Source organism: Diabrotica undecimpunctata, chromosome 1 (genome assembly GCF_040954645.1).
Source record: "Diabrotica undecimpunctata isolate CICGRU chromosome 1, icDiaUnde3, whole genome shotgun sequence".
Taxonomy (NCBI): Eukaryota; Metazoa; Arthropoda; class Insecta; order Coleoptera; family Chrysomelidae; genus Diabrotica; species Diabrotica undecimpunctata.
The window spans coordinates 80,168,348-80,183,975 of NC_092803.1; the positions used below are offsets into that span (position 1 = coordinate 80,168,348).

Here is a 15,628-nt window from a genome sequence, read left to right on the forward strand (position 1 = left end):
TGGTTGTATACCATAGTTTAAAAACCTTATATAGAAGTAAAGACTTCTGGTGTATAGTGATGTATTTTATTAATGTACCAATAGGGTATGTGGGTTTAATGTAGTTACTGTTATTGGAGTCGTCCCCCCTCAAAATTGGTAACCATAATCATATTTTTGAAACCGTATATATTTTTTTTTAAATTTAAAACTTAAAATTTTTTTGATAGATCGCTTGGAGTGTGGCGCTTTAGCCTTTTATTTACCTGGTGCCTGGTGCACTCGCCTATCGTATTTTTGGAAGTAAAGGTCGCGGCATATTATCGTGCACGTAGCGTTTCGGGCACGTAGCGTTTCCACTCCAGCAATTGGGCTGCGCGTTCACATTTTCATACATAGAACGTTTCAGTTTGGTTCGGTGAAGATATGATCTCGCTTTTCTCGACAAAAATTATGTGCAATTGCTCTTCTATTTAACGATGAAGAATGAAAAACTGTGTTAAAAAAAGGTTTGAAGTACATTGAATGCTAAGAGAAAGGAAGAAGGAATGTGAATACTGGACTTTATACAGAGAATTAATTGATGACGATGAAAAATATTATGGATATTTTAGAATGAATAGGATTCAGTTTAAATATGTTTTAAATTTAATTTCACCTTCAGTTAAAAAACAAAATACTACATTTAACGTAGCCATACATATCAAACCAAAAAGTATTTTTAAAAAGAAGAGGTATCACTTCCGTACAAAAGTCCTAATTGTTTATCACTTCCGTGATTAATTGTCACAAAGCAATAAAAACACATGCATAAATGACAAAATAGCCTCGAAACTTATTTTTTTAAATACATACTATGTATCAAAATCAAACAAATACCTAAATAAAGAAGGGGAAAACGACGGACATCTAATTCACATTATCCTTACCAACCGGTTGCGACTCGTTACGTAGCCGTCGGCATCAGTAAAATATTGTTTTAGAATATACTGAACGGAAACGGTAAGTGTCTGAAACGCTATGTTCCGGACAGTGTGCGTTGTTCATATTTAAAACCATTTAAATTATATTTTTCGGAAACTAAACGCTATGTGCTGGAAACGAACGTGCACGATAATATGCCATGACCTTAACTGGCAATTTTTTCTTTGACAGCCATCATTTGAAGATTGCGATCAATGTAGTGATTGTGCATGTACCACGGTGTATTTCTGATAATGCGGAAGGTCTTCGATTGGAATCTCTAGAGGATGTCGATACTGGATATCGACGCAGATCCTCACAGTTGGATTTCATAGCTCCATATTGGCTTTGTCAAAAAATTTTATTGTACAAAATTCAGATGTGACCTTTTTTCTATTAGACAGTACATTTTACTGAGTTTCAGACTCAACTGTTCTTTTTGTGAATATGTGTTTCTTTCACGTTAATCTGCAGTTCAAGTGTATACCTAGGTATTTTACATCATCATTTTGTTGTAGTACTTGGTTATTTAATGAGACGGTTGGACATGTACCTTTTTAATTAGTGAACGTTATATGTACTGCTTGCTTTCGTTTACTTTAATTCGCCATATTTGTAACTAAGTCTGTATTTTATTGAGATTGGTCTGGAGTAGTTGCGAGGCAATGTACGGGTTTGAGTGAACCGCAAGGATTGCTGTGTCGTCTATATATGTGGCTTTGATGATGTTTTGACTTGTAGGAAGATCTGATGTGTAAAATAGGTAGAGAACAGGTCCAAGGACACCATCCTGAGATACTTCAGCTTTAATTGGATATAAGTTAAATAAGATATAAGGAAAAGGCGGTCGGAAAGATAGGAGTTAAGGATTGGGAACTAGTTGAGAGGAATTGTTTGTCTTATTTTGTATAGCAGGCTAGTGTGCCAAACTTTATTAAAAGCCTTTTCCAAAAATTTTGAATAAAAAATATTACATAATCACTTCTAGCTACCTATCAACATTATGAAACTTATAAGTCAATCACTATAATCTTTACATAGTTATCTTTTATACAAAACTTTCTAAATTTGCCGACATTTGAATTTTTTCGAAGTAGTTTTTTGAAATGTTTTCTGTGATTATTGTTTTACGTTAGGTATTTGGCATTTCTGGTTTATGAATTAAATGTATGGTTTTCTTGAAATGCCCTAAGGATCCGTATTTAAATATGTGTATATTTAGCTGTTCTTTTTTGTCGATTTATGCTTTGAGTATGTTAATAGCTGTTGGCAACCTCAGATGCTTTTCTAGTCATAGAAAAGAACTGGTGTAACTATTTCTTTTAAATTAAAGCCTTAAAAAGTCCGTAACCAATCTCACATTTTATGCAAAATACTTAAATCTGTGTAACAATTCTTATATGTGACCATTTGCACTAAAGCCATCAGTTAACACTAATTACTTCTTTTAAAACGTTTCGTTTCTTTTTTGAAATTTCTCACTGCTATTAAGCCACGATGGGTAATTAACGCAGACTCAACGGTTCGGTGATTGACGTTTAAATGACATTGACAAGTTTCTTCGGCGTGGGAGAGTTATTCTTCTGTTGATGGTAATCAAACAATCAGCGATGGTCGGATGGGGTGAGCAGGTACGTTGACTTGACAGGGGCGTACATCGACATTTTACAGTTTGTTTCTATAGCAATTGGTGGCAGTTTGATAGCATTTCGTAAACCTCATAGTATATCCATGTCAATATTCCATTTAAACACGGATTATTTCCGTAAGTTGTCACCCACATTTTCACCTATTGCAGATTGTAAATTTTAGGTTTTAAATGTTTGGTTTCAAATTTTTCACATGCGATGTGGAATTTTTTTACACCTTACATTATTGTTTGGTGCAACAGATCTAGGCTTTTAATATATCCTACTATTCATTTCGAAGATACCTTTGTTATCTGGTCAGATAATGAAAAGACATGTTCCTGATATTTATAGCCCTGACCATAATAGATATCTTTGACCATTTCCTCTGTATTTAAAAAAAAATCTACATGTTGTCTACATTTTACAGAGATAATCCTAGTAAGCAGTATCCACTGAAAACACCTATGTTTACTTTAAACTGTTTACTTTACTTTAAAGTCAGTCAGGCTACAGTAAAGTTCTTTTTTCATATTTGGATATCCTTAGCTCCTCGGCTTTTTAAAAATGGTTCTGGTCCGACAAAAGGAAAATTGGTTTCTCCTGTATTAAGAGTATCAATAATGTCAATACCAATAATACCTTTATGACATTGCACACATAACTAAATAACAGTGTTGTGTAGTTGCTTAAGGTTGCATATCCAAGTTATTATTGATTTACAAGTATAGGCTTCACAGTCTTTCGTGCAGCTTGGATGTCTGAAGCTATAAATATTTTTGACCGCATTTTTTTAGTAATTTACATTTGCTAAGCACAAAAATCTAATGCTAGAAATTCTGCCTGAAATACTGTAAAAATACTTCCGATGATTATTGACAGTTCGCTTTTAGGACCAGGAACACCTATTACTACTTAATCTGTTCGAGTTTGATCCACCAGTATAATACGAGATCATTTATTACTTCTAATCATTAATTACGTTGAAGATTATTGAAATTTTGTTAATTCTCTTATTTGTTGATATTTTTATTTTCCTGGTTTATTTTTATTCCACAAAAACCTAAGGAATGGTTAGCCGCTTCAATAACGCTCTTCATTCCGAAAGAAGACTAATGAAACCTAAATAGCGCCTGATATCTACCTAAATAGTACTTAATGAAGTAACTAAGTAACCTCTTAGTCCTACAACATAGATTTGGTGTTCACCAAGCCTTCGGTCTGTGATGTTCTACCAAACTAGTGGATTTTTCTGTGGTTCCCATCCACATAGCCGGCCAAGTAAGACAAGCTCCTACATCGCGTAGCTTTTAATCTTTATTTACGAACGTAGTGATATTGTATGTAGAAAAATAAACGAAGCAGTGGAATCCTTTGAGCAAATCCTACTCGCAAGCTAACCTTTTTTATTATCAGCTGTCCTTAGCTTTCACTTAGTTGTGCTCAGCTGACATAATCTCCAACTACGACCAAGTAAGAAAAGCCTCTTCAAAAGTATGGCAACAGTTTTGCGGTAGGCTTGACCAAGTTGGACATAAGATGCGAAGGACATGTTACCGTTAATCTTTGGTATTCATGTACTTATTTTTTATTCGTACGATTTTCAGTAATGTTTATATTTGCTCCACGCATTTGGGACAATTCAATATGTTTTTATTTTTATACAATGATTATAGTTTATGTCAAGTTTTTTACCATTTGGACTCTATAAAATTTCATTATTTTTTAAGAACCTGTTTAAGAATATCAAACTCGGACAGTTGCATTTCGAAACAAAAACTACTTCTAAAAGATCAATCGCTTAATGTTTTAGTGAAGTGTAATGTTCACTTAATCGACCGATAGATCTTTCGGTGTCAGAAAGGAAATAAGTACACGTGGAGGTTTATGTACCATGCCGTTGTTGGTAAAGAGATTTCGGTATATGTCTATAATGTGTTTCAATTAAGAAAACTAAATCTAGTTGATCCAGACATGCACTTAGTATGACAAGTTAGCCTTCTATTGATATGGCTCTTATGTTGAACATCTAAAATATAAAATGGGTTACTTTAATATTTTGTTTTTTGACCACTTATATACTGATAATTACTATTTAAATGGGAATAAGCCCCAATTAAAGGTTAAAGTATTATTGACCTTTCACTTCGGAAATCGTTCTCAAAATACAAACATTAGTGTAAATTAAATCTCCGAAGTGAAAATTGAAACGTCAATAAACTTACTTCAACCTTTAATTGTGGCTTATTACCATTTAAATAGAAATTACTTAAAAATGCCACAAGAAAATAGCTTCAGAACAATATTATAGACTAATGATTTCTTACGAAAAATTTAAATTCTTAAGAAGCTTGGGAATATGTTTAGGTTTCTTTTTAATCAAGTCCTACCAGTCTTTAGGGCCATCCAAATCTTTTTCTTGTATGCCCTTTTTCATCTTTCATAATTCACAAACTCTAAATGCCTGTATTTTTTTATCTAAGTTTAATTTAACATCTGTTTTTTATTTTTTTAAAAATATTCAAAAATAAAATCAATGATATTGTAACAATTCTATTGTCTTTTTTCCCCTAATATTTTTTATGGATTTATATTACATGTAGTAAATAAGACTAAAAGCTAAAAAAAATATGCAGTTTAAGAAAAGTTAAAAAAAAACAAGTAGACATAATCAAAATCTTTACTCTTATAATAGATAAAAAATAACCGACTACTAATAAAAATTTCTGAACATCGCCACTGTTTATAGTTATAAGCTTTACAAAAATATATGTCGCACTACCTCTTGAACATTTTTACTTTCGTCGTTGAACACGGCTCGTCGATGTGGAAAATGACTTACAAGCCATTACTTACACCTTTTCATGACACTTGCATGTGTTCTTCAAGAACAAAAAAACTATTTAGAAGTAAATAAGGAAATAAATACTAGCAATAAAGATTTATTCTGTACATGGTAAAGGGGTATTTTATTTGGTAATTAATTTATTTTTATCCTCTCTCTTTCTTGGCAGTTTTTTAAAGTGCTGTAAGCTGTAAGTTTGTTACATCCGTAGGTTAATATGAAGCTATATTAAAATTGCTCTTCACAAATTTTCTATTGGTAAAATTTAATCAGTCACCCTTTCCAGTCGCTTTCTGTGTTGTAATTAATGTATTCTTTTGATAAGGGTTAAGAAATCCGACAAATCCAATTTTATAAATATTTTGTACTTCAGTTAAAACTAAGTCACATCTAAATAGTTATTCTTGTGGATTTTTAAGTGTTATATCCTCATCAACAACTAGTTACAAAATTTTAACTTTATCTGCTGATGCTCGGAATAGTGATCCGGTAGTAATTTAATTCAAAGATTTTTGCCATTTTTTCTATAGATACATGTTTCACAATATTTAAAACTATTACTCTTAGAATTAGTAAGTGTTCATAAATTAAAATCTCACAAAAATATTTGAGACCCAATCGGTTTTTTTTTATAATTATTAACTTCGCTTAAAAATTAGTTTTAAAATTGCTGACAGCATCCATTAGAGTTCCGATATCTTCCTCGAAGGTATCGTCCGTCGTCTTTTCATTTGCACTATAAATGCAGTACGAGGTCTCAGGTGACGTTGACTACGACCGATGGGTCAAAGGTGAGAATACGCTGGTTGCATTCCAAATGAGGATGTAAATCGTGGGCTCTCCCTCGGGGAAACAGCGCAAGTGTCAGGTTCAAATTTAGAGGTAACAACGAAGAGAAAAGAAATGTAAAAGGTAAAATGTTTAGACGGCCTGTGAAATTCAAGCGGCGTTTGTGTGTTTTGTCGAAGAGGAAAATTTCTATCATAATATGAGATAAAATTTAATTCAAAAAAAGTTAATTCGATATCAAAATCAAATAATTAAAACAGATCTTAGATTTACGTATTAGTCCAGTCGTCAGAGATTTGACTTCTAAACAATATACGAACAAGCTGAATTGTACTGAGAATGTCAATTTTGCGACTGAAAAAATATGGAGAAAATATACCACTCTTGCCCCTCGACTTCCCACTAAAACCCCCATCCAACGTTACCAAGAATTTGTACACTGTAGAAAAAAAATGTTTCAAATAAAAATGTAGCTGAGGCCATTTTAAATAAAAATGCTTGTAAGTCGGTGATCGGAGAACCCCATTCCGCAGATTTCGCGTTGAAGTCTCCCAGAACCACATACTCCTGGTTTAATCGTCTCACTTCATTCATGATCTCATCCAGCTTATTTTCATACGCGCCGATTGCTATATTCGAAGAAATATAGCAACAGACCAGATTTATTCTCTTCATCTTTGCGATTCTATATCCGTCGTGTCTAACAACTTTATACACGCGTAAGCGTCTGTTACAGAAACGTATGCCGATCCATCCCTTCCGAAGCGAAAGCCACGGCAAGACTATGTGCTAATCTCGTCATACCCACGTTAGTCTGGAGTATCTTCAAATCCTGTCTCTGCATTCTGGTAGCCATTGGATACACAGGACAATAATTATCTCATACACATGCGCACAGTCTCATTTACTCTCGCATCCACTGACACACGCATTCGACTGCTCCAGTCCTAGAACTGCGTTCTTTTTACCTTTTCTCCCCTGGCCGTGTTGACCAGTTGGTGAAATTTCGGGCATTCCATCGAGCTGCCACGATGTCCCGTGAATTTGCAATTGATACATATGTATCCTTCTTTTGGGCATTCGTTCACAGTATGTCCCTCTGCGCTACACCGGATGCATCCCTTTAGTTCTTCGTTTTTGCATTCGGACCTAGGTACGTTCGTGTTGTTAGGTGTGAGCTTATGGATGCAACGTTCGGAGCAAACCCTTCGCCCATCACCATGAATAATGCTCACTGAATTGAACATTGTGCCAACTCCACCCCCTTCGTCCCCAACTACCAGAGTAATCACGAGGTCTGGATACCTCTCTTTGAAGCGCCCCAGCACCTTCTCATCAGATTGGTCGGCTGAAATATACACAGCCGCATCGTTATTAGAGTCAAGCGGCCTGCCTTCCATAACAGAAACCTTGGCAAACAAGGCCTTCCGCCAATTCTCGCGAAGGAGATCCCTGATCTCTTCAGGGGTTTTGCTTGCTGCAATTCTGGTCCTAATGTTCTGGACGCAGCGTTCGATTTCCACAGGATCCTCTAAGGAGGATACCTGCACACCCTTGTTTTTCGTCACAGATCTGATCATTGTGACATCGGTCTGTGTGCCGATAGTCGTCTTGCATACTTTGACCGACTTACGGGGTTCAATCAATCTACCGACGTCCGACTCGGTCGTCGGTAGATCGACTATTTATTAACGCACCAATAATGCGAATTGTGGCTATTAAACATTCCGTTTTTTGTAAATTTTGATTCGTCACACTATACAATATTATTCAAAAGTTTATTATCTTCTTGACATTTTATCATTACCAACTCTATTCTTTTATTATAGTCTATTTTCTTCAAAGTTAAACTAGGATGGAAGAATAGGGATTAAAGTTTTCATTTCTTTTTAATCCGCTAAACAACGCACTGACGCTTTGGGATATGCAGCATAGTAATCAAGAGCGCGTTATTATATATTATTATCAGGCCTTTGAGATGTGGATTTATCGACGAGTATTGCGAATAAGTTTAGTTGATCGAATAAGAAATGAAAAAGTTTTACATCGAATGAAAAAGAGCACAGAAAAAGAGCACACAAAAAAAAACGATAAAAATTCGGAAGTTACAATATTTCGGTCATGTAATGAGACATCCAGAGAGGTATAACCTTCTACACCTCATAATACAGGGTAAAATCGCCGGAATGAGAGGCCCAGGCCGACGAAGAACATCCTGGCTCAGAATTATCCGAGAATGGTATAAAGACACCACCGCTAATTTATTTAGAGCCGCCGTAAACAAAGTTATTATTGCCAATATGATCGCCAACGTTCGATAATCGGACAGGGTACTGATAGAAGAAGAAGATACACGCCTACTAAAATAATACAATAAATATCTTAGTTTTAACATTAAACAACAATTATCTTCACAAGTGTTAATTGTAGGTATGAAGAACCGTAATAATATTTTAAAGACAATTGATTTGGTCTAATAGTTACCTATACCAATATGATACCTTTAACAAATTTTATTTAGAATCTTACGCAAAATTTAAATATGCAACAATATACAGGGTATTCTATTTAAAATAACAAAGTTGCTGCTCACTTTCGGTATAACCGGACACGTCACATTTGTCGAAGTATTTTCTTTAAGTTTGTCGTAACTTTTTATCCGCATAAACTAATTTTTATAAATATAGTGTAAATAGTTTGCGATATATAAATAGCGCATGCTCGTCGTGAAACACCTGGTATACATTATACACAACTATATGGAACCCAAAGGCTTAAAGAAAGATAGAATGGAAACTCAGCAAAAAGTTACAGATAAAAAAGAAGTTGTTTCTCATATACTTCTAATTTTTATATCTTCCTCTTTTAACCGAAGTTTTTTGTTATTTTTTCTGTTTTATGTTTATTTGCATTCCTGTTATATCTATTAAAAATTAGTCTTTTTTATCTCATCTTGACACTTACTTTAATGCTTTTTTGACATTTTTCGTTGTTGGTGATCTTATGTGATTAGTTTGTTATGATCTATTTTTATGTTGATATTAAGGTTCGCTCTTACCAATCTGTGGTCTCTTCCGGTAAAAAATTTGTTGAATTCTGTTACGTAGGTACATATGCTTGCATTATTGGAGGAAATATAGTCTATTTAATTTTTGATTATTATGTCAGAATTTATCCAGTTCATTTCCTTTGTTTTAGTTTTTTAAAAAAGGTCTATAGGCAAAAAAGCAATGGTTTTTAAGTAATTTTATTTCTTCTATATCTGCTCCTAATTTTGCATTTAAATATTTTGAAAATATTACGAAGATTGCTTTTTTCTTGCCTTTTGCTTTTATTAAATACTCATAAAAGATATCTGTTTCTCCTTCTTAAGAGTTTCCCGTCTGTGCATATCCGCGTATAATATTTACGCTATACCTTCCATGCAAAAAGATTAGGTGTATCATTACCCTGTTTGATATGGTACCATATTGTATCACTTTATAGGGGATTTTTTTGTATATTAGGAACACTACACAGCCTATGAAATCGTTTTCGTTGGAGTTTTTGGGCAAGATACTGGCATTCCAAGCCAGAGCGCACGAGTTCTATTCTCAATAATGATATTTTAATTCCGAAAACTGATACGAGCTATTCACCGTGCTTTGGAGGGTACGTAAAGCTGTCGGTCCCACTGGGCTAGAGAGCATGGACACTAGCTACTTGAAACAGGGTTAAAGATGCAATCGGCGTCGGAAACTGTACGAAAGGATCTTCCGGCAAAAATTTTATAAGATATTATAACTATTTGTAGAATAGGCTAGGGCCGAATTTTAAAGTCATATATTTTTCTCCTTCAACTCGAATTTCGCGAAGATTCAGCATGTCCTATTTGATGTTATTGTTGCAACTTATTTTGGTGTACATTATGCCATCATAGTTGGTATATCATATGTGGCTATGTGAAAAAGATATGGGTCTATTTTTCTTATTTAGTTGGTCTTTTTTATATTTTAACTTAAATATTTGCCTCTCCCAAAATCCACGAAGCTGACTAATTGCTCAGTGTGAGATTCTAAGTATTATACTCTACTTGTACGAGATAATTTGTGTTCAAATTCGACATCTTTGTATAGGATGCATTGCAAATTTAGAAATACATGTTTGCGGAAGCCGGTTGGCAAGTGTGAAAAATAATTTTTGTGTAGATTTCAGAATTTAAAACTTTATCGTATGTAACTTATAAATTTGATATTAAACCTGGCTTATTTTCTAGAACGTTTAGTATCTCTCTGAAGGTTTATTAATTTTAGGTTTATTAATAGTTTTAATGTTTAAAGTTTATCCCATAAAACCTGTGCATGTTTTCAAATAATGAAAAAATATAAGTTTCACGTTTTTATTACACCTTCGTGACATTATCATGGGAACGATCATATTTCAAAACTGATTGATACGTAGATTATTATCGTTATTAGAATCGCAGCATCTTTCTTAACATCTTTCACGCTGTTTATAACTGTTTTCGTCACATTTTATTATCTTGTCATTTTATGTCAATGGCGGTGTTTTGCATTAGCATTATTATTACCGTAATTGTTGCTTTTTCTTATAAAACAGTTAGAATTGCGTATTTGAAGAGTAAATAAACACTTGACTGATATAGTGGTGAGGTATTTAACCTATATTTAAGAATAAGTGACGATTGGTGGTTAATGTAGGTTTATATACTGCCAACAATATATAAAAGATTCAGTTAACTATTTTTTCCAGAAATCTACATTTTAGGCATTAGCCTTCATGATTATTATCAATAGTTTTGTATTTTTTCATATTTTGGGTCAGTTTTGCTCATTTAATTGCTGCATATTTATTTTAATCGATATCCATCACATATCCTACATGTGTTTACGTAATGCTTTAGATTATCTGCATTTTCTTGGGAACTCATCTACTTATGTATATGGATTTTTTTTATTCCTTGTTTAAAATATTTCTGAACATATGCAGTTTTATATGTGACATTTTGTTCTTACTAAATTTTTTTTTGGACTAATACAAGCTTAATACAGTTTAGTTCTGAGTGGACTAATGGGTAATATTCATTTACAATTAACTTCCAGTAACTCTTTCCTACCGCATCGAATTCTACCAGGAGTTCTTTTTCTGAAAGTCACTTAATTCTTTGAGCTTTTTCTATCTATTTGTAACCGCTCTTTCAAATATTTGTAAGTAAAGGAATTAAATTTTATTTTAGAAAGATTTATACTGCAATAAAATACACGTTGGTTATATACTACGGTAAATTAGAACGTAGAAAATGTTCTAGAGTGGATTGCTTAAATAGGGGAAAAATAGTAAATTAGGTATTTCTTAGCCGCTATATCGTATATCAGCCGTATTAGGAAAAAAATGTCTTGACAACACCATTAGGATTTGTTACAAGTAAAGAGCCTGTTTTACAATAATAATTTCAAATAATAAATACTTAACAGTTCTTTAATTGATTCTAACCCTGAGTCCTAACCCTGAGAGTTATATAGCAAATGGTGATACCAGCTATGATATTACAATTGCTTATTCTTCAAATATTTTTACAGAATGACTCATGACCATTTTGTCAGAAATTCTGACCTTTTTTATTTTATACGAAATATTGTATTTTCGCACTCCCACCCTGAGATCATTCTATATCTATTACTATTTACTGCAAATATTTTAACGTTTATCATTTTTTAGGCAAATCTTTAATTTTTTAAGAAAATCTGCTTCTATAATTTCGTGTTCTAAGTCAGAAGAAAATCTGTATATTCCAATATGCTGCTTTATTAAAATAAATTGATTTACAGTTCATATAAAAACTATTCCAAGAATATACGACTGTTTTGGATTATCGCAAAAATGAATATTTTATTGTGTTACATATAGAGTAAATACGAAAGTAAACTGTCCTAATAATTATTTTAATAAAAAGCATCTACTATCAGTTTAAAATAATTTATAATAGAAAGTTGCCTAAACCCGGGCCCCCACTTTATTTTTGAATTTTAAAAAATTCAAATTAAAAAAAAAATAAAACATTTTTCAATATATATCTTATGTTCTAGATAGATGCCTATTTTATTTATATTTTTTTATTAAGTTTTGTAGGCGTGAAATTTTTTTTTTTTTTATACATTGCATTTCTGTGTGTTTGAGAACTGTTTCCTAATGTGGACCCTTAATAAAATTATAGAGAAAATTTTAAGAAAAACTTAAAAATAAAACACTCACAATTTAAATGAACAAAATTGTAATTTTACATTCAAAATATAATAATTGACAGTCAAGTACTTCCATAATCGCATATATAGTTGTCTTCTTCTGCGCCTGCACACTCAACGTGAGCCCAGAGGAAACACATAAGGCATTTAACCCAACGCTCTCCTTTACAGTGATCTGAAAATTTAACACAAAAAAACAAACACTCTGCGTCCTCTTCAGCTGTGACGGAAGATATACCTGGTGGAATTTCTAACTCAGAAGAACCTGAGGATATGGTGTCGTCCGAGTCTTCTCCGGACCTAGATTCTCCCTTAAACTTAAAACTTTTTTTAGCTTTCTCTTTTCTTTGTAACGGGAGACATTTTGAACCACGACATTTACCACGTATCGGATGTTTACTGGCGTTAGCTACTTTCTTCTCTGTAATTGTTGCAGCCTCTTCTAATTGCGATTTGTAAGGAGGAAAAGTTATAAGTGCTGAACTGGTTGCTTTAAGTCCTCTAGTAGAAGCTCTTTTCTTAATTTTCGGTATAGGGTTGATGCGAAATGGGCTTGTATGGAAAGAATTTTGATGTGTTCCATGTTTTTTTTTGAGGTTGTCTCTGGCTAGAATTTTGTTTCCTTGGGGATGACAGGTTAGCTTGACAGGATCCAGATGACTTTGGCGGAACAGCTAAATCAGATGCTCTTAATGTTAATGGTACAGCCAGGTCAACTTCAACACCATTCAACTCAGTTGCTCTTGATGTTAATGGTACAGACACGTCAACTTCAACATCATTTAATTCAGTTTCACTGGAATTTAATTCTCTCTGCTCGTCTAGTTCCTGAGAAATAGTAGAATTTGGACCAAGCTGTTGATTCTTACGTGCCTCCACAATGTATTCAAATTCTGTGAATATGTTTCGGTAAATAGGAAAAAATTCTAGTAACTCTGAAGCCATTGATAGCTATCTCAGCCTTCTGACATTTAATGTAAACTCTCCCAAAAAGCTCCATTACATCATAATCACTAACAGGCCGATTACTATGTCGTAACCATTGTCGAGTTTTTTCGCTGTACATGGCTTTTAGAGGTTCCATTAGTGTTCCGTTAAGTGGTTGTATTTATGTGATGAATGGGATGGGAGTAATACAATTGAAACATAGTTTTGTCTGGTCAAGTCGATTAAGTCAATATTTTGTATTTTGGGTGTGACTGAAATGTCCGTCTAAGATGAGAAGGATAGGATTCTCTTTCGAATGTTTTACAAATGCTATAAAGTGTTGAAACCACATTGTAAACAGATTTGCTTGTATCCATTCTGAGGGAAGTGCTGCAAATATGGTTCCCAGTGGAGCCCCTTTTTTCAGTTCATCGCTCAAATTCTTGCTTGGAAAAATGACTAAAGAGGAAACGAAGATTCCAGTTGCATTCATACAGGTAACGATTGTAATGAGAGATCCACGCTCAGCAGATGTCAGTGCAGCAACTTGCAGTAACTTTTGCTTTTTTCCACGCCAACCAATTACTTTAGCCACTTTTGACTCTACGATAGATATATCACTTTCATCTACATTGAAAATTCTATCAGGGGTAAATTTTTCTTTGTCATAAACCTAACTTTTTTAAGAGATGCATTTAATTTATTATCATAAGTTTCTTTGGCTAATCGTTCCAGACTTGATCTTGAACCGCACGAAAAAATTTGTAAAAAAAATTGTAGAAAATCAACTGTAGATTTTAACAATTTCAGTTCTTACCACTTATGTCGAAAAATGGAAAATGGCGGTGATATTGAACAAAACGGTTTTCCTCTAAAATCTAGATTTTGGCTGACGCAACTACGGAGTTCTTTAACCTAAGCTAACCTTACTTAACACTAAAACTGGCTAGTTCTCATTAATTTGCTCCATTTTAGAGTAAAATCGAAACATCTGTACAAATATACATTAAATTACAATTAATTAAGCCATACTCGTATTACATTTATTTTCAAAAATACAATTTCACTCTACGCACGACTACAAGTGCTTAAACTAGTGTTTCAAACATTTTACAATAAATTGTTGTCCTACAAAGTTATAAAAACAATGAAAGTTAATAATTAGTTCGATAATCTAAATTTTATTTTTTGTTCCAGATGCACAATTCCAATATATTAGTGATATGCCTAGTTCTAGTCTTAATAAATTCATATGGAGCCCTAGGTAAGTACAGCTACTATATTTCTATCGGCACTGTTCAAGAAATCTATTAGTTTATATTTTTTATTATCGAATATTAACTATTTTTTATATTTAGTTATACTGTAGTAAAAACACAAGAAAATAAGTAAAAAAAATATTTTGACTTCTATCATTTTAATAAATAATATAACACAATGTACATATTGTAAAAAACCCACATATTTTCTGTAACTTAAAAATGTAATTAATATATTTAATTGTCAGTTTCAACCCAAATCAACCTTAATATCTAAATATCCATTTGAGTTTTTAAAATATTACCTATTTAGTTGTTTATTAGTACGATATAAATTAATGATTTTTTGAATAACCTAACTATGGTGCTTGTTCAAAGCTTTGATTTTACTAATCTCTTTTGATAAATTACGTGACAATTGTAAACGTGCACGTTTTTGCAATATAGTTTTAAATATAACTACATATTTTGAATCATACAGGTGTGGAGAAAAAGGACAAAATGAAATGAGTTTTGAAGTAATGTATTACTTGCAGCATTTGAAATATTTTAGCGGTTGCTAAACATAATTCAAAAATACGAATAAATCTGTTTTCTCTTATCCATAATAAATATGTCTACGTTGTGCCTTTCTCTGTTTAAGTCTGTCTTTAGATTATGCCATTACGTGTTAAGGCTCGAATATAACCTAGTCATATTAACCTATGACCTCTGCTCATGCTATATACGTTACATATTATATCGATTCTTAATTTTCTTATTTGTTTTCACTGTACTTATCCTTCATTTTTTAGTTTCTTATAAGAAAGATGGTCAAAATGTTTAAAAGATACTTTCTGAGACCGCACGCAAGGGTTATTCGGACACCATCATCGTCAGTTTGTACGCATTCTTGTACTTTCTCACTACTGCTGAATCCTTACCTTCCTCTGTTCCTCCCTGTTTATATTCAATCTCGCCCCTTCTCGTTCTGCCTTATCTTCTTGCTTGCTCCTA

General features: G+C 33.0%; 1 protein-coding gene across 1 annotated transcript in view; it reads left to right on the forward strand.

Moving 5' to 3' along the window:
* tyn (trynity) overlaps positions 1-15,628 on the forward strand; it is a 305,927-nt gene that overhangs the window by 236,256 nt on the left and 54,043 nt on the right. Inside the window, exon 2 of the mRNA XM_072544489.1 lies at positions 14,571-14,637. Within this exon, the coding sequence (XP_072400590.1) occupies positions 14,571-14,637 (67 nt within the window). The remainder of the gene's footprint in view (positions 1-14,570; positions 14,638-15,628) is intronic.